This window comes from Melozone crissalis, unplaced genomic scaffold (assembly GCF_028551555.1).
Source record: "Melozone crissalis strain CALT ecotype California unplaced genomic scaffold, PUWL_Pcris_2 ptg000019l_1, whole genome shotgun sequence".
Taxonomy (NCBI): Eukaryota; Metazoa; Chordata; class Aves; order Passeriformes; family Passerellidae; genus Melozone; species Melozone crissalis.
This window is the reverse complement of record NW_026535797.1, coordinates 6,105,729-6,127,505: the sequence shown is the minus strand read 5'-3', so window position 1 is coordinate 6,127,505 and position 21,777 is coordinate 6,105,729. Positions and strand designations below refer to the sequence as shown.

Below are 21,777 nucleotides of genomic sequence, written 5' to 3'. Positions count from 1 at the left end.
ATTTATGGATATTGTGAACACTTCCTGATTCTAATAACTTCTCAAATACAGGGTGAGGCTCTCCTCAGTTCTCCAAAACTTGGAAGATTCTTGTACAAAATTGATTAAAGTCTGCAACACCATTTTCCTTTCAATATAATTGTTATAGCATAAGATGCCACAATGTATTCAAAAGTTAAATGAAGCTCTTCTATGAAATAATACCAACAAATCAATGGCTTCATAAAAGAAACAGTCAATCATTCACCTCAAGCCAAAGATCTGGTTGTTTGAAGAGTGACTCTCAATACAACTTTCACCATTTCAATACCATGATTGACCCATTAACATCCTTCTTTCCTTATTTCTGCAGAAAAGGAATGGATCTTCCCTTTGTCTACAGAACAGAGGGCTGGGTTGTTTTTTTTAATTATTTGGTATTCACACAGTACCTTGCCCAGGTGACAGACAGGCAACAAGAGGGTTCCAGGGTGGAACTGAGCATTATGATGCACAAAACACAACAGACTCTGATTGTTAACTGTGCATTAGCTAGAGAGCAGACACATTTTGGCAAACAAATGACAAACACAGGATGAGATCAGCACAAACGTTTTTCCATTTTACCTGGTCGTAGTGTATACAGGCCTTTCACAATGTTTGCCATGGTTGAAGGAGTTATCTGAAACGGTGTTGACTGAGCTTCCAAAAGTAAAGCTGAAACAAAATTAACACAATCAGCAACTTGTCCAACCAAGAAATACAGGCTCTGACACACAGATTCTTTTAATAAAAAAAATATAGTAATTGTGCTTTTTCTGACACCTGATGCCCTCACAAAGAAAACAGACAAATATCTGATTTCAACTTATTCTCAAGAGTAATAAAACATCACCTCTAGACAGAAGTATCCTGCTCAAATTATGTATAGTGAAAATGTGTTATAACTTCTTTTTCATTCATTGGAGTTAGCAGAGGTTCAGCAAAAACAAGCAGGTGATGGCTTTGAGTATTCACACATAGAACTGAAGCAAACTCATACCAAGTGTGTCAAACACCTGTAGATCCACAAATCTTTACAGCATTTAGAATCATGCACACAAAACTAAGATGGATTGAAAGTCTATGCACTAGTAGTACAAAAACTATAAACATCCAAAAAGAAAAGTTGCTTTAAACACAAGTAAATAACTGCACCTTCCTCTTGAGGGAAAACCTGCCAATAGCACATTCACTATTTATGTTGTGATGTGCAGGTTTTTATCCTTGTTTGTGTTTACATGAGCTTTGTAATCTGAATTACAGAAACACACACACAAAAAAGAAGGAAATTAAGAAAGTGTAAACCAACTGCTACATCTTGATTTTTATTTCTCTACCAAGCAGGTGAGCACCTTTCTGTGCCCATCCCAGCAGGAGAAATGACTCTTAGAACTCTACCCAAGGGACATGTCTCTTGGGCTCCCATTGGAGAAGCTCTGCTTTTTAAGCTTCACAGCATCTCCAGTTCTGGCTTCAGCATCTGCCTCTAAAACACTTAAATAGCAAGAAAAATCTTCAGTAGCGTGTTTTTTCTTCTCTTTCTGAAACTATTTAAGTGGCTCATGTCATAAGGAAATGAAAACAAAGTACTTTTTTTAACCTTCAAGTAATCAAAGTTGTTATATTTAACTATTATGGATGAATTTGTTTTACAAAGAGACATCTTAAAAGTTCTTGCTCATTTCAGCAGAAGCCTTGAGGGTATGAGAGCCTGTGATTTGTTCTGTAATGACATATTTACAGCCCCTTTCCTAAAGGTTTGTCAAACAGCCTCTTGGCAGCCAAGAAAGCTGGAAATCACAGAATTAAAATGGGCATAGTGACAGTAATGCACAATCCAAACAATCTGTGTGCATATATAAATACTTCTATCTTTAATTAGACTGTGGCCACTTCAGCCTAAGCATCACCAATAGATTTGCAGAATATCCAAAGAACTGTGAATTTATTCTTCATATGTAGACATTAAATTACACAAAACAAATTAATTAAAACAAAAAAAATCTTCATTGCTGCAGCTTCAGAAATTAACATTTCTTATCTTGCTTTCTGCAAATGCTGAAATGCTGAAATTCTGCAAATGCATCACCTGCTACAATGCCGATTTAAATCACTCACTCCTGATTTACAGTCAATAAATACAACCATGATAGTATTAAGTTCAACAAGATAACAAAGTAATGGCATGTATTTCCTGATTCTCATTAAAGAAAATTAAAGAATATCCAGCTCAATAAGCAGCATGAACAGTATGAAATAACTAATACAGTATGAACTAACCCAGCTTGTCCAAAAGCTGAACATCAAGCCTCAAAAAATGAATGGCACTGCTGTAGGATTTGTGTTTTCAGAATGATTTCCATAAGAGCAAACAAGACTCCTCACTGGATAGAAGCAAAATATCTCAATGTAAATTTAAAGACAAAGTTGTAAACTAATATGCAAAGATGTAAAACTTCTTTGCACATGAATTCCTCTTCAGTTTTGCAATGAAACAAATGTAGACATTCATTCAATCCTGTATTACTTCTTGAGAGGCTCACTCAAGGAACAGAAACAGCTCTGCCAAACACACTGAAATTATCTCTGTTGTTATTTTACAACCTTACAAAACACTAACAAATACTAAGGCTTTGAGCTTGCTTTATTAGAATAATTAGTCAGAGTCTGCACAGAAATTGCACAGACTCCTTGTACCCACTCCCAGAACTGCACCTGCAGCATTTACAAAGATAGAGGAGGGAGAGGCAAAATAAAGCTGAACCTCAGCTGAATGAGGGTGGTAATGGCACCGTGATACCATCTGACCACCTCCACAGTGCTCACAAATTAGCACCACATTCTACAGACTGACATGCAAACAAGTTAATTAACCTGGAAAGAGTCTGGAAAATAACTCCTGGCAGAACCAAAGAAGAGAAGTGTGGGTTCCCATGATGACAAATATTAAATGCAGAAAGATATAAAATATTTTGAAATATTCTTGAACACAATACCCCAAATGGCCTCAAGGATTCTTGAGAACAGTGAATGAACAGTATTGGAATAAGTGAGGTGTGAAGCTGCAGCACTTCAGTACTGCAGTAACCAGGTACCCCAATACTGGTACTCTGCAGTAACCAGGTTACCCCAATACTGCACAGCAGCACTGGAGAACCACAGCCCTTGATGAACATTTAATCCACTCCTAATTACAGTGAGGCACCTGGGGCAAGATCCAGCAGCCCAGTAATTCCAGGAGTAGCAGATGATATCTCACCAAGCTGACATTCACTTGTTCATAACTCAAGACTGACTTGCAGAAACTAAGGTTTAGTTGTTGCTAAAAGCTTTTTTTATCCTTCAACATTCTCTTGAAAATAGATTTATTTTACTTGCTGAAGATGTAACTTTTCTGGCAGAACAGTGAAACTTCTGCAACAAGGGCTTTTTTCCTCCCCCTGTGGTAATCTAACAGAATTTCTAAGTAAGCTATTTTAACAAATCATACCTAGGTGTGACTTAGGCAGATATGTTCAAAGTTGTAACTACTCAACCATGCAATCTAAAAAAATTAGAAACCATATTCCCACTAAAAGCAACCCCAGCAGCTTCCACACCAAGGCATTAGTCAGCTGTGCTCTCCAGTCTCCAACAGCAGCAGAACCCATTGCTTAACACAAATGCAGGAGATCTTTGTCCTGCTGCACAACCTGGGCTTTTCAGGACTTAATTCCACTGTGTATGCAATGTCTGTATTATTGTGCAGAGTGACAACTTCAGTATTTCAGGGAATTGAGCCCTTACAAAAGTGCAGAGCATTTCTGCCTTCTTGGGAAGTTCTGCAAGTCTCATGGAGTCAAATCTACAGTAGGATAAATTATCTTTCTTTCCCTCAGCCAAATAATTCAGGGTCCATCTGACCACACAAACACTTCCACTTCACTGTGATAAAATCCCATTCACCCAGAAGATGGTTCCTTTATCCCAGTCCATGCAAAGCTCTGGATTGAACCCCAATGCCAACAGCAATTAAACAGGGAGGGAACTGCCACAGCTGGCAGCCAAAATGCAGCTGGAAGGTTTTGTTGTTGCCATTTTGGGCTGTGGTTTTCTGCAGGCTGGTCAGGTTTTTGTGTTTGTTTTTTATTGTTGTTATTTGGCATTTCTGGTTTGTTTTTTGTTTGTTTTTATCTGCTCCCTATTTTATTATTAAATTGTCTGATGCAACTTGATCATATATTACCTTTTCACTTCTTCAGTTCCTCCATGTTAATTACTGATCTAGAACTTCAAAAGCCTTTTGAATGAAAGCTGACTTTCTCTTTGACTTAACTCTCACATTAGCAGTTATATCAAACTCCTCATGATGCAGGGGTTTTATCTTCCTTTAAACAGAACTAAAAATAAATTTTTACCAACTTAAATTGGTTGTAAGTTTGTAATGAATTAAAATGTAGATCAGAAAAAAAAATTTAAAAATTTTATTACTGTGCACTTGCCACTAGGCATTTAATAAAGCCACAGCTTACTTTAAAAATATTCATTACATAGACCAAAAGCTTTACTGAGTACACAGTAAAAAGGCTACAAAATAAAAATTCCCAGTCTTAATCACATGGAAAATATTCAGTGCTGTAAAAAGAATAAATATGAAAAACAAAGCTATAAATGTAGACATATATGCTTTTGGACTTGTGTAATTGGAAAACAGGGTGGTATATTCACATTAATAATTTTATGAGGTCTTATTGAAATTGGAATATTATTCCTATTTCTTTGCCAAGGAGCTAGACTAACCATGGCGGTCATTACCTGAGACTGTATTTTCCAACTTAATTTGAGGTGCTGCAACTCAATCAACATGAAACAAGGAAAATAAGAAATGTAGCTGCAAGTTTTTAAACTGACCTAGAGTTCTTTCATGAAAAGTTTAGTTCAGAGACAAAATTTGCATGTAGATTGTTATTTAAAGAATTTGAATGTGTTCTACAATACTTGGTAACAACCCAGACTGCTTCCAGTATTGTTACAACATAATTATTTAGTCCTTAGCTGTCAATTACAGTTGTGACTTCAATATTAGTGATGGGCCCCTTGAACTGCTGAGCATGTAAATATTGATTATTCCATCAGATCTACAGAGCACAGAGGGGATAAAACATTAACAGCTACAAAAGCTCTCTTAGTTATTCCTGCAGAGTGTAAAGGTGTCTGCTGAGGTCTAAGAAAAGGTGACATTAATGTGACAGAAGTTTTGAAGGAATGGTTGACTTTCCTGCAGCAGCAGCATCCCAGCACACTCCCCGTGGCTGGAAAAGAAGTGGAACAATACTGCAGCTGATTTTCACTATCCCTTATCTGTGTCTATCAATATTTGGAATAAAAGAAGGAAAGAGTACACTAAAGGTTAGAATTGGAAACTTGAAGTGATTGAACTATTTGCCAACATAAAATAAGTTAGAAATGAAATACTGAAATTCACACATGTACATGCGTAAAATTTTTATAATTATTTTTAATTAAGAACTTCAGAATAATTGCATCCCTTCCCTACATCTCAAAAAAGGACTTTTTATGCTACAGAACCCTCTTGCCCCCACATCAATTACTGTCAGAAGCTGGAACCTCAACACCTTCATAGCTGAGGAAAAGAGTATATTAGCTTTTCGTTTCAGAGGAATTCCAACAGAAATCACCCTGGTTTAGTCTGGCACAACCTGTATTGTGTTAATACCAGTTAACTGGTATTTTCTACTAGTCTTCCACTATCTTTCTTCATTTTTAAGGTCCTGAGGAAGAAACCTGATTTTATTTTAACCTACCATGACACATGCTAATTCTAAGGACAAAGCTACTCCACAGGCCAGTCATTCTGCCTTTGTTACTTTTTCTTTTTCAAAGAAATCTCCATTTTTTGGGTCTCATTCTTAAACTTAAAAGCAAGAAATACAGTTTATGAACATGGCAGAGTAGAGTTGTGCAGATTTTCTTCTGCATACTAACTTTTCAGAGTTTAAGGACAAAGCAAAGCAGTGTCTAGAGGCTAACATCTAATATATTGCAGAAGGAAAGGGCCTCAGTAATCAAAAAAGACATTTTTAAAACACATTGTTTCTGTCATCACAGCAGTCACCCTGAATCCCAAACCAAAAAGAATAATGATTCCAAACTCCTGAGGGCAGATTCTATATTAAAGCTTTAGTTCAGATTAGAAATGTGATTTTGAAGCAAATTCACTGATCATCCCCACACTGCTGCTCCTTGGCTGGTATGACAGAGCTGTCTTGGAGCATATTACTTTAATTCCTTTTGGGCAAGATTAAACCAGATGTGCTCAAACTGCTACTCCCTGGGACTCTGTCCAAAGGAGCAGACATGAACAAGGAGGAAATAAAACTCTCAAAAAAGAAGGGAGAGGTCAGCACTGGGTCCTCAACACCAACAGGGAGGCATTGCATATCTGCTCCCCTTACACCACCCCACTTATTGATGCAGACAGAGCCTAAATCATGCAATGAAACCCCAGCTCTTCCTACAGGGCCCAAACCTTTCAGATAAAAGCTCATGGTTCTGCTGCACCAAACCTATAATGATGCTCCAGGCACTGCTGTCAAAAGCAGCTCAGGACAGACATTCAAGAACAAGATCATTTTCCTTCTGAAACAGTCATTAAATGTGACAAGGAAATGAGAAGCACAAAGAACAACTTTGTCAATGTCAGCAGCATGCAGAAAGGCTGGGGGCAATGCAAGAAGCTGAGGCACCATGAGAGTGTTAATTCCCCTTGTCAGGCATTTCTCTGCAGTTTGTGCATCAAGGCAGTAACAGGTTGCTTCTCATGTGCAGATTGTTTGAGACAGGTGACAAAATTGAGGGAGAGGGAAGAAATGCCACCTCAAACAGGGTGAATGTCAATTCAAGCCATCATTTTCTTGTCTATCTGTGCCAAAGGGTGAGGCAAGGGGAGTGAATAAAAGCACACATCAAAACAAACCCTGTGGTCTCTGTTGTAGCTGTAGAGTCAGGCCATGAACTTGGCATCAATCACAATCCTTCCCTCAGCCTTTTGCACTGCTCCTCTCAAACAGAGCTCTGTATTCACAAACAAAAGCTGGACATGGCACTTATTAATGAAAGGCATTCTGTCAAAGCAGCACAGAGCTGAAGAGATGAGGAGGATCCCCTGCTTCACTGACCTCAACAAGCTTTGGGAGGTCAGCACAGCAAAACACAGCTGCTAAACACACAGGACTGGGTGCCCACAGAGCAACAAACACCTCTCCTGAGGCACTACACAGCAACAGGAGAATCCCTGCTCAGGCAGCATCCTCCCTGCTGCATTCATCAGCTTCTAGCAGATATAAATAGATCCATTCTCTATAATTCTGCATTGCATTTCTACCTGCTGAATAAAAAAGCTGAATAATTTCATTGTTAAATAGCTGTTAATGTTTGACTTAACTTTTCTGGCACTTTGTAGAAAGTAGTAATGCATTGGAAATATCTTTCCTGCTTTTTTCTTTATAAAAGCTTTTCCAACATAAACAGCCCTTCTATTGAACTTTACTACACCTCCAACAAAAAAAAATAAAGAAAATGGAACAACAAGATCTCTTCCCCTCACTGACTCCAAGTGACCTAACTAGAAAAAAACAAAGCTGCCATATGTAAAATCTTCAGAGAAAAGACTTCCTCTGTAACTAATGAGAAACTGAAAACATAATGAAATGGGCTGTGAGTGGTCTCTCTCCTCCTGACTTCTTTCAAAGAACTTTTTCTTGGAGACCATGAGAAAAACTTCTACTTTAACAAACATATGTGATGTATTTTTACACTGGGTTTTAGCTCTGAACTCACACAGGCACTGACATAAAGACTTACATTCTGCAACTGCCCACACACAGTAACCACTCAGTGTGCTCAGGCTTCAGTGGCTAATTCTGTAATTACCCCAGGCAACAAGAACAAAATCAGAAGGGCTGCACAAAGATATTTTCCCTCTGATAAAAGTCACCTGCCTTCCCAGTTGAATAACTACTGTATAAAAGTGCAGGCAGATGTTTTTTTTGGGAAGACCCAACTTGTACTGAATGATCTGTACCAGCACATTGCTCTTTCAAGCAAAAGACATTTACTGAACTCAAAACAGGAACATGTAAGGCAAGAAACAGCCCTACACACACAAATATAAATGATTGAAGTACTAAAACAAGGAATTAGGAGAAGGAAGGAGGGGAAAACTGTCCTCTAAAACAGCTTTCACCTCCATGACCAGCTTAACTTTCTGTTGCCTTTTTTTTAGTATGGGAACATCATCGACCTCCCAGAGCAGGATTACAGTCTAGCATTCACCTCCCTTTCCTCAGTTTTCAGGAAGAGAACAGGAATGCTTGCAAACTCTTGTAATTTAAACCCAAATGATCTCTCCACCAAGGAGACACAACACTATGCTCTTAATGGCTTTTCCTCTTTTGTTAGATTCAAAAGCAAGCTTGGTTTGGGCACTAAGCTGCCAATATCCACAAGGAGAAGAATTGCAGTTGCTAACAAATACTCTGCCATTGAATTTTACCTACTGCAAGTACCAGCAGTAGAGAGTTTCAGGAGCTGCTATTCACTTTCACACAGTAATTGCCATTTTTCTAGACAAGAATAAACAGGCAGGATGTTTCCAGGGCACAGACATTACATTGCAGCACTATCAGAAGAGACAATGGCTGCATAAGGAGAAAATAAACCTATTTCTGAGTTTTTCTGCTTACAAGTCACCTCATGCAGGACTGTAGCAGGAACAAAAACTACATTCTCCACCACCCCTTTCCCTGGTGACATGGGGATATTATCTGCACCTTCTCCCCCTCCCACACTCATTTCTGAAGCTGCCTGTAAATAAGATGCTGTATCTTTGCTTGTTACATTCAGTTAAGCAGTTCTGCACACAGCACCTCTCCCAAGCCATTGAAAGCAGCAGTCTTATCAGCAAGAGCCAGCTTTGGCTTTGTAAAGAAAACAATCAGGTTATATTCACTTAGTTCAAATGTACCCACTTTAATTTGAAGAGCACTGACTTGATAAATGTGTGAGTGTAAAAGTGTTTCACAAACAGCTGTGTTCATGGATCTGTGTATTGTGGGGTTTTATTATGTATTTACTTTAACTAATGAGAAGTCCTCCAGATAGTCAAGTGCTTTTAAAAAAAATCATCTATCAAACCCCAAATGGAAGCAAATTGGTACAGGAAAAATTTGCCAAAGTAATGTTCACTTAGGGAATATTCCCACACCTTGATCACTCTAATTTTTGCAACCAAGTGCTCAGAGAAGTGCTCCCAGCACAGGGACAGGCGTTGATCTTGCACCTTCCCGCCCCCAGCAGGCAGAGCAGGAATGAGGGGACAGCCTGGGGGAATCTGAGTGAGATCCAATGCCAAGGGAGAGACTGGGCCTGCACCGCTCTTCTGGCTTCTCCCCCCTCTCTTTCTGGAGTAGAGCAGGATTTTTTTCAAAAATCAAATGAACCTGAAATGTACTTACAGTCCTTCCTGAACACAGCTTCAAACAGAAATGTCAGCTTCCAGGCTCTGAGAGAATGACAAGGTACTATAAACAAAACCCACTTTGTACAAACATAGCAACAAATTTCAGGAGAGAGAGCAGATGTTACTCTGACTCTCCAAGTCTAGATCACAAATGGATTAAACCAATTTTGTAATGTGATTTTACCTTCAAACAGAGGGAAGGCATGCTTCCTCTCACTAAAGCTGCAGTTGCAGCATCTCTTTACAAAACAGCCCCAGGATTCCATTTCTCCATACCAATCACAATTTCCTTTACTTTAATTTCCAAAGTATCCCCCTCCACATTTGTACTCTTTTCTCCTCACAACAGAGAAACATTTTTTTGCTGAACCAAATCTGTATCAAATATCAGCAGAGCACCACACACTGACATTGAGAAGCAAAGTAACAAACACTGACTTGCATTCTATTTTCATAGAGCCCTTACATTTCCAAAGAGCAAGATACTATTCATCTATTTTGGTTTGAATTTCAGGAAGCTAGAAAAAACAGCTGAGAAAGACAGAAAAAAATACAATACTAGAAGTTTTTCAGCATATCTGCAGTACTACATCATGTGCAATGTATCTTCAATTATTTGCCAATAACCTGTTAGCAAATTTAAAATTTTATTTAGGCATACTTTAACTCAATTTATAGATCCTCTTATCCAAGATTTAATTAAATCAGATCACAGCTAGGAGTTCATGCCTGTCAGTATTTATCATCTTACTTAGGAGGGAGATAAAACCCAAATAACTTAGCTTTAATAAACTGATGGTCAGACTGAATTGAACCCAAGGAAATGAACCTCTTGCCCATTAAACAAGTGACTTCATATACAGCAACACAAACAGCTTACCTTTATTTTTCCCTTTTTTTTTTTTTTCATTTTACTTCTGCATTTAACAGAGCTGGAGAAAAGTATTTCTGATTCCACACACACAAAACACCATAGGTCTTTTCCTTTCAACAGTTCATCAGCAATTTCTACTTGATTCTGCTATTATCACTGCAGAAAGTTAATTACTTAGCAGCAACACATCTGACATCACCTTTGTCAGAGGTTTATCCACTGTTACACCTTTGCCTTGCCACTGGAAAAAAAATTCTTTGCCTGAAAAATGCCCATGTTTTAAGGCAATCATCAGCTAAATTTTCCATGACCTTGTTGCAGCAATCATCTTACCAGGTTTCATACCAGTAATTCTCTTTAGCACAAAATAAAGCATCAGGCCCATGGCTGGGCATTTCTCATTGTTCTGCTATTTTTAAGGTGATGTGATCTGCTCCTAGTGTCGCTTTTCCAGATGGCAAGACTTCATCATAGCTGATGATCTCCCATCCCTGTCGGGTGCCAGGCTCCCTGCAAGGTCACTCTGGTCACCCATCCCTCAGCCAGGAATTCTCCTCTCAGTGAGCCTGAAACAACAGCCCAACTCCTTTCCCCAGCCCTTGCCTGGAAAGAGCAGGGCATTGCTACCCAAGCAAAGACAAAAGGAGCATTCCCACTGCTCCAGTGCTTGGCCAGCTGCCCTTCTGAGGGGCCAGGCAGGCCAGCAGCAGCTCCCTGTGCCCACACAAACCCTGCCAGGGGTACCAGGTTTCACACAAACACCGTGGCTCACCACAGGAGTCACACTTCCCCTTCAGTGCTCCTGTGGCTGTCACTTGCAGCACATGACATTTGCATTAACCCATTAACCCAAGAGACAAACTGCTGGCAGCATTCTGCAGCTCACACCCACAGCAGCACTCCAGCACACCATGGCAATAACCACAGAGGTGGCACAGCTCTTTGACCACACCACCTTCTTAATGACACCTGTCAGTATTTTGGTAATGAAGTTGAAAAGTAGCAGCATAAACAACAGAACAATAAAATGCTCGTTTTGCCATAATCACAAGTCACAAGGGAAAATAAATATTGGATCTCCCAGATCTCAAGCAAAACATTACTTCATACAAAGTCAGATTTCTGAAATAAATAAGCTGAGGTGTGTCACATTTCCTCATGCCTCAAAGTATTGAGGTTTATGAATATTTGGCATTTTATCCCTTTTTGCTGTGGATCTCCACAGTATCTGAAAGCACTGGTATCTTTTGCTGTGGATCTCCACAGTATCTGAAGCCTGTCTCTTTCCATTTTAAGACAAATCCAGCAGCTGTACTTACGCATTAGGTTGTAAATGTGCTTTTCTGCAACATGTTCCGTAAACAGCTTTATAAGGTCATCTTTTAAGTCTCTGTTTAGCTTGGTTTCTATGTAAAATTTATTCTGGAAAACAAGACAGAAGTTTTCAAGTTTGTTTCTCATAACAGCAAAAAAAGGAAACTTATTTTTTCTCCCTGAATAAAACCAGTTCAGAATATGAAAGCTGTAGAATATTTCACCTGTAAAGTGTTTCCTTGGTGACTGCATTTAAACTAAATAGAACATTTCTGTACAACAAAAAAACATGGGTGACAAACCTACTTACATACAGCCATACATATGTACTTTATTTTCTGTATCTACAGCTATACCCCATACTGATCCAGACTGGAGAGCCTGTATACAGAACACTTCATTTTAGAACTTCAATTCTATTAGCACCAAAATACAGCTGGACATGAAATTTGCAACAAAAGAAAATATTTTTTTCCAATAACTAACCATTAAAATAGATGGGTTACAATAATAAAACATCAGCACAACTATCCACTTCTGTGGTTCATTGACAATCTCAGAGGACAGCTAGTCAGAATGAATCAGCTGTGGAAATAAGTGATGCATACAAAACTACACATAAGTGAACTACATTAAATTTTTAGGATTCTATTACTTTGACCAATTCAGCATTAATAAAGAATTCATCTCTTTGAGGGAAATTCAAAGATAATTCTATTCATGAGTTCCTCCAGGGTCCCAAGACCTCATGTACTATTTGGTATCAATGTTCCATTTTCTGCAATTAATAGCAAGATTTCTTCTGTGTGTCTTATTCATAGACGTGCTTTAAAAGCTGGGGGGAAAAATTTGCTTCAAGATAAATCTCCTCACATTAAAAAGCTAACTTGGAAGTGGAACAGCTGAATTAACTAATTTGGACAAATGGCGTAAAAGAGTTAAACAGACAATCTAACAGAAAATCAACTCAAAAATAATCCACAGGAACACTTATCTGAGAGATTTACTAGAAGAAAACCTTAAGGGAGAAGGTTTTTCCATGCTTTTAAATCAAGTTTTTCTCCTATTCACTAAAGGATTTAACAAAACCAGAACTCTCAGAACACAGAGCAATCTTCATGTTTTTGTGTGAAACCCATTCTCTGAGCCATTACCAGAACTACAAACACACCATAACAATCTGTCCAGACAGAAACCCTTAAACCTGTGAGAGAACATTCACCAGCAGTTATTTACTTTTAATAAAGATTGCCTGGTAGAACAAAGGCAATACATATATTCTGAGGGCTGAATATATGTCCCTATTGTAGTTTAAGTTTGTTGCAGTGATGGACAACAGTCTTAAAAAGATGTTTTCATTAAATTTACAAAACTTGCTGCTGGTGGTTGCCTCTGCTACCCTGAATTTATCCTCCCTGTAGAAGTTTAATCAGGGACTAGGACTCAGTTGTTTCCCCTCACCTGGGCTGTGAACAGAGATTGAGGGAAAGGCTCTGCAGACAGAACATCCTAATTAAAAACAGACTCACTTATTGGTAATGCTTTTGGTGAATGGTGAATTTCCATTGCAACAGAAACGCACAGTAATTAAAGATACACTTCAAGGAAATGTTAAGCTACACACCACACTACAGCCTTTCACCAGAACATTTTCCTAAACCAGTTTGCACAAGATGTGCAAATTATGATGCTTTGTTTTGCTCAGGGGCTGGAAAGCCTAAACTTTTAATTCTAGTAATTTCGTTACTAGAAAAGCAACAAAAAACCCCACAACCCAGCAGTTACCAGACAGTACAAACCCAGAAGAAATGTAAAATACTCTTCACATTTGCTTACTTGGAAACACCTTTCCAAAAAGATGTACCACTTTTGTGAGCTTAAATAGACAGTGAAAAAGCATCTAACTGAAGTACTTCATTTCCAACCCACAGTGCTGAAAGGAGAGAGCAGAAGAGCTGGCACCTCCCTCCCTCTTGTTAGGGGTAAATCAGGAAGATTTTCTATATAACTTGTCACTACCAGTGATAAATTATACACCGTGCCAGTATTTCTTGAAAAAAAAGTCACATAAAGGTCTAACTGACATGTAAAAAGGTAAGCAGATGTGAGGAACTGAGAAGGTCAGGTATGATACAAACACTAATTCTACAAAAGACCTTATGATAAAGCAATCTGGCAAATCTGACAAGATAAAACTCAATTAATATTAAGAGGAGATCAGTAAGTACTTGAAAGAAGAAAACACAGAACATAGGTGTGCTTATCACATCATGCTCACATATATTTGTGTATAGACACACACAAAATGCCCTCTAGCTGATAAGCAACAAAATGCAATATCACTCAGTAAGGATAACAATATTTTAGAGGCAATGAAAAAATTTTAACCATCCCAAAAGCACAGTGCTCACAAATGTTAGGCTCATGTAACATGACAACAGATTTTCAGCTATATCTCAAAGTAAAATGAAAAAATGAGATTCTATAAGAAAAATATATCATCAAAATTTTATATTTTATTCAAATGGAAATATTTTTTCATTCATGTGTGTAGCACACTGTGATATGTACAATCTGTAAGCACCTAGAAAAATCTCACTTAAATTTACAAAACAGTTTTCTGCAAGGAACAAAGCACTGTGTATGAAGCTGACTTCCAGTTTTGTTTGCTTCACCTTCAGTTACATCCCTGAACTACTGAAGGAGCCTAAACCCACAGAATCTCAGAGGGTCATTTGGCCTCTGTGCTTTTCTGATAAATCTGCTGCAGCAGCCTAAGACTGAAAAAATCCATCACCATGTGAAAAAACAAAGTGCTCTCAGCAAAAGAAGGAAGAAGAAAACTCCCTCAGTAGCAAGGTCAGTCCTCTCAGCCACCCCTCTTGATAAGCCTGGAACCACTCCTTGGTCACCATACACACCCAAGGTAAGAAATCACCTTTCCTGCTTTGGTATGGATCAGGAAAGAAAAATGCTGCTGCTGCTTTTAGGACACACAAGAATAAGACAAAGTATGATATCATATTCCAGTTCTACATAAAAACTTTAGTTTTTCCTCAGCTTCATAGATTTTAAAAATATTTAAATGCATATTAAAAGTTTTCCTAAGCAGCAATATAATTATCCTTTCAGAACAAAGTCCTCAAGAGCAACTCAACAGCCTTGGAAACCCCTGATTAAAGCAATCACAGAAATGGAAAGCTTCTCCTCACCTCTGACATAAAGGCAGAGTTTAACAACTTGGTCCACTTCAAAATGCTTTGAAAAGTATCTATTAAAGGAACTGCAGAGCTGTAATTTAGACTGTAATTAGGCTTTCACCTCCTGCAGTTGTTTTTCAATTGTACTTTTGGACCAGAGAGAGGAAACTGTTGTTGCTGTATGAGAAAACTTGGTTAGACACTATAATGTAAGATTTTAAGAGTAACTGTACATTAAAGTACTTCCAAGTGCACACAGAAAAAAACTAAGAAACATATTTTTCACCCTGACTTCTCTAGCCACATTTCCCACATCGTGCACAACACTGAAATTATTTCAGTGAAAAAGTGTGACAGCTAATTTGCCATCAGCCTTCTAAACCAGCTGAGCCAAGTCAGCGCTGCTTTTGGCAGCAGGAGGAACTGCCAGGTAACAGAACCAGATAAAAGAGCAGACTAGAAGACACCAAGCTCAAGAAAGGCAAATTCCTCTTTTAATGCAACAAATCTGTATGGTAACAATGCCAAAATACTGTAGCAAGTTACTGAAATTCACTGAGACACAGGAGAGCCTCCTAAAGGCTTCCCAAACTCTGTGAAATTACCAATGAGAAAAACTTTGAAGAGTTTGAGGTTTATTTAATCTTTTTTTATTTTTCTTTTTTTCATTTCTAAGTGATGCCAAAACAAAGACAGTTTCTGGGAGAAGGACAAATTTCAAGCTTAAGTCATTAATTACCTCTAAAAAAAAGTTTTGGTACTTTGACAAAAAGGATGCAAATTATTGGTTTGTGAACCATTCCAAGTACACCTGACAGTGCTATGAACATTATTTTGGCTTCCTCCATCCAACACTCTGAATTGCTTTATCAAATGATGAAGACATTTCCAAGCCACTTTTCTTCCTGTCTTTTTTGAATCTGTACTATCTGAAAGCAAAAAATAATCATCTCCACAACCTGCCCAAACTAAGAAGCCAAAATTTAACAAGTCAATAAATGATGTCTGTACAAAAAGATATCCATAATGAACTATTTGAGATGGCTTTTTTCCATTTAAAATCAAAACCATGCTCCCCACTCCCAGGAAAGAAGTATTAGGGCAAATCTCAAACTGCAAAACTCTGCATTTAAAAAGCATGGCTTCCCCTTTCTCCCCCCATACAATTTGATCAGTATTGTTAGGCACCAAAACTAGGCACAAATCTTAAGTTTTACATGTCAGAAGTTATTATAGCTACATTTTATCCTTTTCATTTTCAGTTAGTATCTCGTGTATGGACATATTTATTTGAAAAGAATTTTCTAAAACTTACCATATATATGAAAAGAGGCACAATGCTCTGCAATGCTCCCATATACTGTCCAAGAGCTACGTTAAATCTTTCAATATAGAGATCTGGAGGGCTGGCCTGCAAGAAACCGTAAAAGTCAGGTTGGAATTTGAACAAGAGAAAGATCTGGAACAGCATGGGCTATGCTTTCATAGCAAACTCAAACAACTACAAAGGATTTGATACACTAGGATCACACAAAGCAAGCCACACATCATTCCAGAGTTTCTGCTCTAACTCCCTCCAGCAAAACCAATCTCTCTTTATTAACTAGGTTTTCCTAGGACTATACATCAGGGCCCAGCACAAGGTCCATTCAACAAGAAATACAGTGAGCCTGTAACAAGCTGACATTTAGCATATGCAAATAAAAACATTGCTTTTTAAAGAACAGAGGTTTGTTTTGAAAGCACCAGCTGTCATGCCTAGAATCCATAACCAAATGTGCACAAGTGCTGCAGAGAGTGCTCCCACCCCCCTGAGCTTTCATTCCACCAGAGCAGGGTGGCATTAAGCTTTGCAGCATTGCTCCAGGGAATGCTGCCCTCCACAGAAAACCTTTCTAAGTCACTGCTGGGTTATCTCAGGTTCAGCTCCACAAAGAAGCAACATCTTCAGAGAGAATTCTGCATTCAGGGCTCATGCTCCAGGTTAGGCCTGTGGAAATCCAGCCGTGCTCCAGCACACAGCATCCCCTGGAGTCTCAGCCTAAACCTGGCTACACAAAACCTGAATGGTTATTTTATGGCTACAATACCCTATTTCCCAAAGAAGGGGATAAGGCACTTAAAAGAGCAGCAGGTGAAGTTAAATTGAGAGGAGAACCAGAAGAACAGGAAGCACCAAGCACTGTTTCTGGTACAATATCCATTTGGAGGCCTGCAGGGGAGCTGCACTGGAGCATTCAGGAGTGCACTTGGATACCCACAGCTGCAAGTGGAGCTACAGCAATGTCTTCCTCTACTATCCACTTCTCCACCCCAATCCTCCCCCTTACACTGCCCTACCTCTGGCCCAACCCCTCTTTGGTCTTTCCAGAGGGGCTGGGTGGCTGCCTGAGCTCCTACTGCTCACATATACAGATACACCTACACAAACCCAAGGGCAAAGTGTTGCTTGCCAATGAGAAGCAAAACTTCTCTTCCCCTGCACTGATTTCCCCTCTGACAGCACCAAGCCAAGAGAAGATGCAGAATACAGCAGTAACTGGGACTTTGCAAGAAAACAAGTTCAAAGATTTCCCTAAAGCCAAAGCATCTGTGTCACAAGGAACACTCAAGGCTTAGCTGCACCTTGACCACCTTATCAGAACTTAAAGCCATCTTCACATTTTTCAGCTTTTGTATGGACATTCACCAGCAGCCCTAAGAGAAAAGTCAAAATTTATGCTGATATTTTGCTCTATGAAGTATTCTAAATTTATTACTTTTTTCCCACCTTAAAATAGCTTCTTTTGCCTCCCTTCTTAATATGCTTAATGAACACGTGGGTAATTTTCACAGCAAACACCAACAGAGCAGACAGTTCAGAAAGGAAAGCAAAACTGGCAAAGGAAGAAAGAGTGTTATTCCATATGCAGTTGCCAAAGGCTATATATAGTTATTCCTCATTTTGATCATAAGGTTTTAATCTTATTGCAAATGCAGTTCTCAGAGGTGGCCAAACAAATTTTAGTTCAAAAATGCCAACAACATATAAAAGTGGCTATGAGCTCCAAGGACTCCCTTTCATATATAGCTACATATACAATTTGTTGCAAATAACATGCAATGAAATCTGCATTCTAAGCAGTATGTATTCCTGCTTCACTCCTTTTCAACCTCAACTTTAAATATGGTTATACCCTCTGATTTGTATACAGCTTCTAAGATTAAAGAAAAAGGAAAATTCTACTTGCAAGAACACGTCAGACAAAAGGAGACCATAGGCTGACACAGGGCACCACTCTTCTCTCACTGATAGATTGCCATTTTCATTAAAAAAACAAAACAATAATAAAGCCAACAAGAAAAACTACAGTCAGAAGCTGTCTGGGCAGTGGAGATTTGATCCCAGGCAATGTGTGCAGCCAGCCTGGCACACTTTTGACAGGGGATATAAGCACTGATATCTTTTTTTCCCCTCTGCAGATGGGAACTCTGCTAGCTCAGCTCCCAAAGGTGTCACAGGAAGGGAGGCTGTTCATGAGAATGCCCTCAGGAGCCTCTCAGGGAAGGATACCTGGGAGCTGTCAACCCTTTGCCTTGCAGTCAAGTGGAAAACAACTGCTCTGGATAAAGACAAAGCTAAGAGAGGCTGATGGCTTCAGAGAAGTGTCTCACTAGTGTCAGGCAAGTACCAGGCCTTGGTTTTAACCTCTGCAATGCAGAAATTATGGTGCTGGCTGCTTTATCAGCATGGCATGTCACTTTTCTGTTTAATTCTCCTGATAGTGTTTCATGCCAAGCCCAAATAGCCAAGACAGTAACAGCAATGGACAACAACAAAAAAAAATAGCAAGACTGACAATCAAACCCTGCTCAACTAAAGCTTGACTTGTAAACTACCAAAATACCCAAGCCAAAGAGAAATCAATAATGGTATTTTCACAGCTCATCTATGAATTACTGTAATCTGTGTGGGGAAAACAGAACCATCTGTTTTCTGTTCATCACAGTGTTACTGTACAGCTGCACCAAACTGCCAGGCTGAAATCAATTATTTGCTTCAGCACAGGATCTTTCTCCACATCTCTACACTGACATTTACAGGACAGTAACTGGAGCTGGAACAGTTTTATATAAACTATTTGAGTTTTGTAAACTAAAAAGCAGCACATGGCAACAAATTCAAGAGTAAATAGAAGTTGGTAAGATTTTTATATTAAGTGGCCATCAAACAGCCCAACTTGCATTTAAAATCTATATTTATTCAGATATAGCTATTACAAGAAAAAAAAAAAAAAAAAAAAAACTGCTTTGGCTGACACTTTTTATTCCTGGTCCTAGTCCAAAAAAAGAGAATGCATACATTCAGCTGTTTAAATTACAAGGGATGGGGCAGAATTAAGCCTGACATTTACTTCTTACAACTCCCCAGCAACTATTAAGTGTTTCAACCCACTCCTATCTTACCTGAGGGATGTATTACAGAAGGTATTCAAATATACAAAATGCACACTCCTAGCTTAAGGTTTTCCAGGAAAGAAGAGAATCCCTCATTCCTTCACTCCTCATCCTGAATCAAACTGTCAATTCAGGGGGTTGGGGATGGTATTTTTTTTAAGTTTGTTGGTTTTTTGGATTGTTTGATTGATTGAGGGTTTTAAAAAAACACTCAATACAGGCAGACAGTTTAAATCCTCTACTACATTTGCTCTTATCTACCACTTGTAGGGTTAAGAACAGGTTTCCAGCAACAATTGTATTGTGTGTCTGTTAACAGGAGCATTGAATGCTTGGCTGGATTTCTCAAACTGATGCAGTTGCATTTGCTTAACATCTTCAGCTTGGTTGTGAGCCAACTGCTTCTTAGAATAAAATACTATGGCTGCTGTTTAAAAGCTGATGTTCAAGACACAATTTCATCTCCGTACACACCACAGTGGACATCTCAGCACCAACAGAAATGAGAAGTAACAAGAAAACACATTTGGGAATGGATTACATACAAGACACAGTCAAACAAAACAAGCAGCTGGAGATCCTAGGCACTAAATTACCCTGTCCTTATCTGAAATCTAATATCCAGGCATTTCAAGGCACTTGTGGGCAAGAAACTATGCATCTCAAAAAGATACGGATTTTTTGAGCTTGAAAACCAGTCTCAATATCATTCATAAACTGAACATATGAAATCAGAAGGCAGCTGCTGGCTCAAAACAACTCACAAACAGCTCACAAGAAAGAAAGAGAGAAGCAGTTCTGTGCTTGAGGAACACAAAGTTAATCTGTTTCTGAAGAGTTGTCTGGCACAACCAGCAGTATGTGTAGTGGAGCTTACATTCATTCCTATGGTGAATGGGCAGCTCCATTTTCCTGGGAATATGCTCCCTGCCAAAATGCCAGCACATATGCTGCAGCATCCCTCCCACGCCTGCCAAGTGAAAAGGGAGAATGGCTGTGACTACACAAATTAACCTGTTATTCATGTAAGTGGTCTGAATCTTCTAAACTACTCATTGTTCTTTCTCAAGAAAATATAATTTGTTTACCTTGCTTTGCAATGTAGGTGATGCCCAGGTCTACCTCACTAGACATTGGTATTAAAACCTTTTCCAAAAAACAGACATCAAACCAAAGCACAACTGATTCAAAGACTGTGTCTTCCTAGCCAAGCCTGCACTCAAACCTGTTCAAAGCCTCATGACATTTTCTCATGTAACTGTCTCACAGCAGGTTAGCAGCTGTGGGCCATGTTGCATTTCCATTCTGCATGCTAGTAAAACAAAAAGACATTGTATCTAAAGACCATCAAAACTGTGCAGCAGTAAGAAACCTTCAGAAGTTTTTCTATCTATTAAATACAGATTCATTTGTGCTGTACTTGTATCCTTCTGTAATTGCACCAAGGTCTGCAGCCCCAGTGCAGTGTGACAAAACAGATAAACAGAGCTGCAGAGATAAACAAGCCTTTCCAAAAAGCTGCAGACAAGAGTGCTCCTCTCAGCTTAACTTGCTGATGGTTGTGTCACTTTTAATGGCAATTCTGGCAATATGGCCACCCCTACTACTTCAAGTCAAAAGCCATCTTTTTGATGTCCACACACAGAGATACAAACACTTATAACACTTCTGGTTTCAACCATCTGAGTTCAAATCATCCATGTCAGCTGATTCAGTTCAGTGAATCTCACAGCAATAAATTCACTTTAATATTAAATCTGCTTTTGCTGATACCTTTACCAGGGTTCTTTGAGCACCTTAAAGCCCTCACTCAGGACACCTGACTCCCATACACATTCTCCCAAGGAAACAGCAAGCGGGACAATACTTTCATACCCTGCACTGACTGGTTTGAGAGCCAAGACAAAAGGCTGAGAAGTCGTAAGGATTAATATCAGGCAGGAAACCTGTCTGGCATTGCACAACAAAGACTATAAACCTGCAGGTCCTGGGGGCCAAACAGCAGACATGTAAATCATCTACAACACCAGTGACTCCTCAGTGCAATCATGTTCATTATTAAAAAATATAATTCATCATCATAAAAACCCACCACAAACAGAAAACAACAGATCCCCTTTTTTCTCTCCTCTAGATAAATAAAAGGTGGAACATGACAAATAAATGGTTTTCAGCCCTCAATCATTTCAAAAAGGAAGCACTGAGTTTATTCTAACTAAAAGGAAAATATTGCACTGCACCTGTACAAAAAAGCTACATTTGTAACAAGGAGGCTCAAAGCCACAGCACATTTTGATTGTCAATGCTCTGAGTACTTTCCAGCATCTTTTGCTGAAGTGCTAATGGGTAAAGTGCTTGATTTTAAATTACTTTATCAGAGTGCATAAGAATAAATTAAGCCAGAAACCCCA

At 38.8% G+C, this 21,777-nt stretch overlaps 1 protein-coding gene across 1 annotated transcript in view; it reads right to left on the bottom strand.

Moving 5' to 3' along the window:
• Window positions 1–21,777, bottom strand: part of CACUL1 (CDK2 associated cullin domain 1) — a 43,810-nt gene that overhangs the window by 7,982 nt on the left and 14,051 nt on the right. The window contains exons 4-6 of the mRNA XM_054277190.1: window positions 16,245–16,340; window positions 11,735–11,837; window positions 607–696 (exon numbers count right to left, since the gene is read on the bottom strand). Of these exons, the coding sequence (XP_054133165.1) occupies window positions 607–696; window positions 11,735–11,837; window positions 16,245–16,340 (289 nt within the window). The remainder of the gene's footprint in view (window positions 1–606; window positions 697–11,734; window positions 11,838–16,244; window positions 16,341–21,777) is intronic.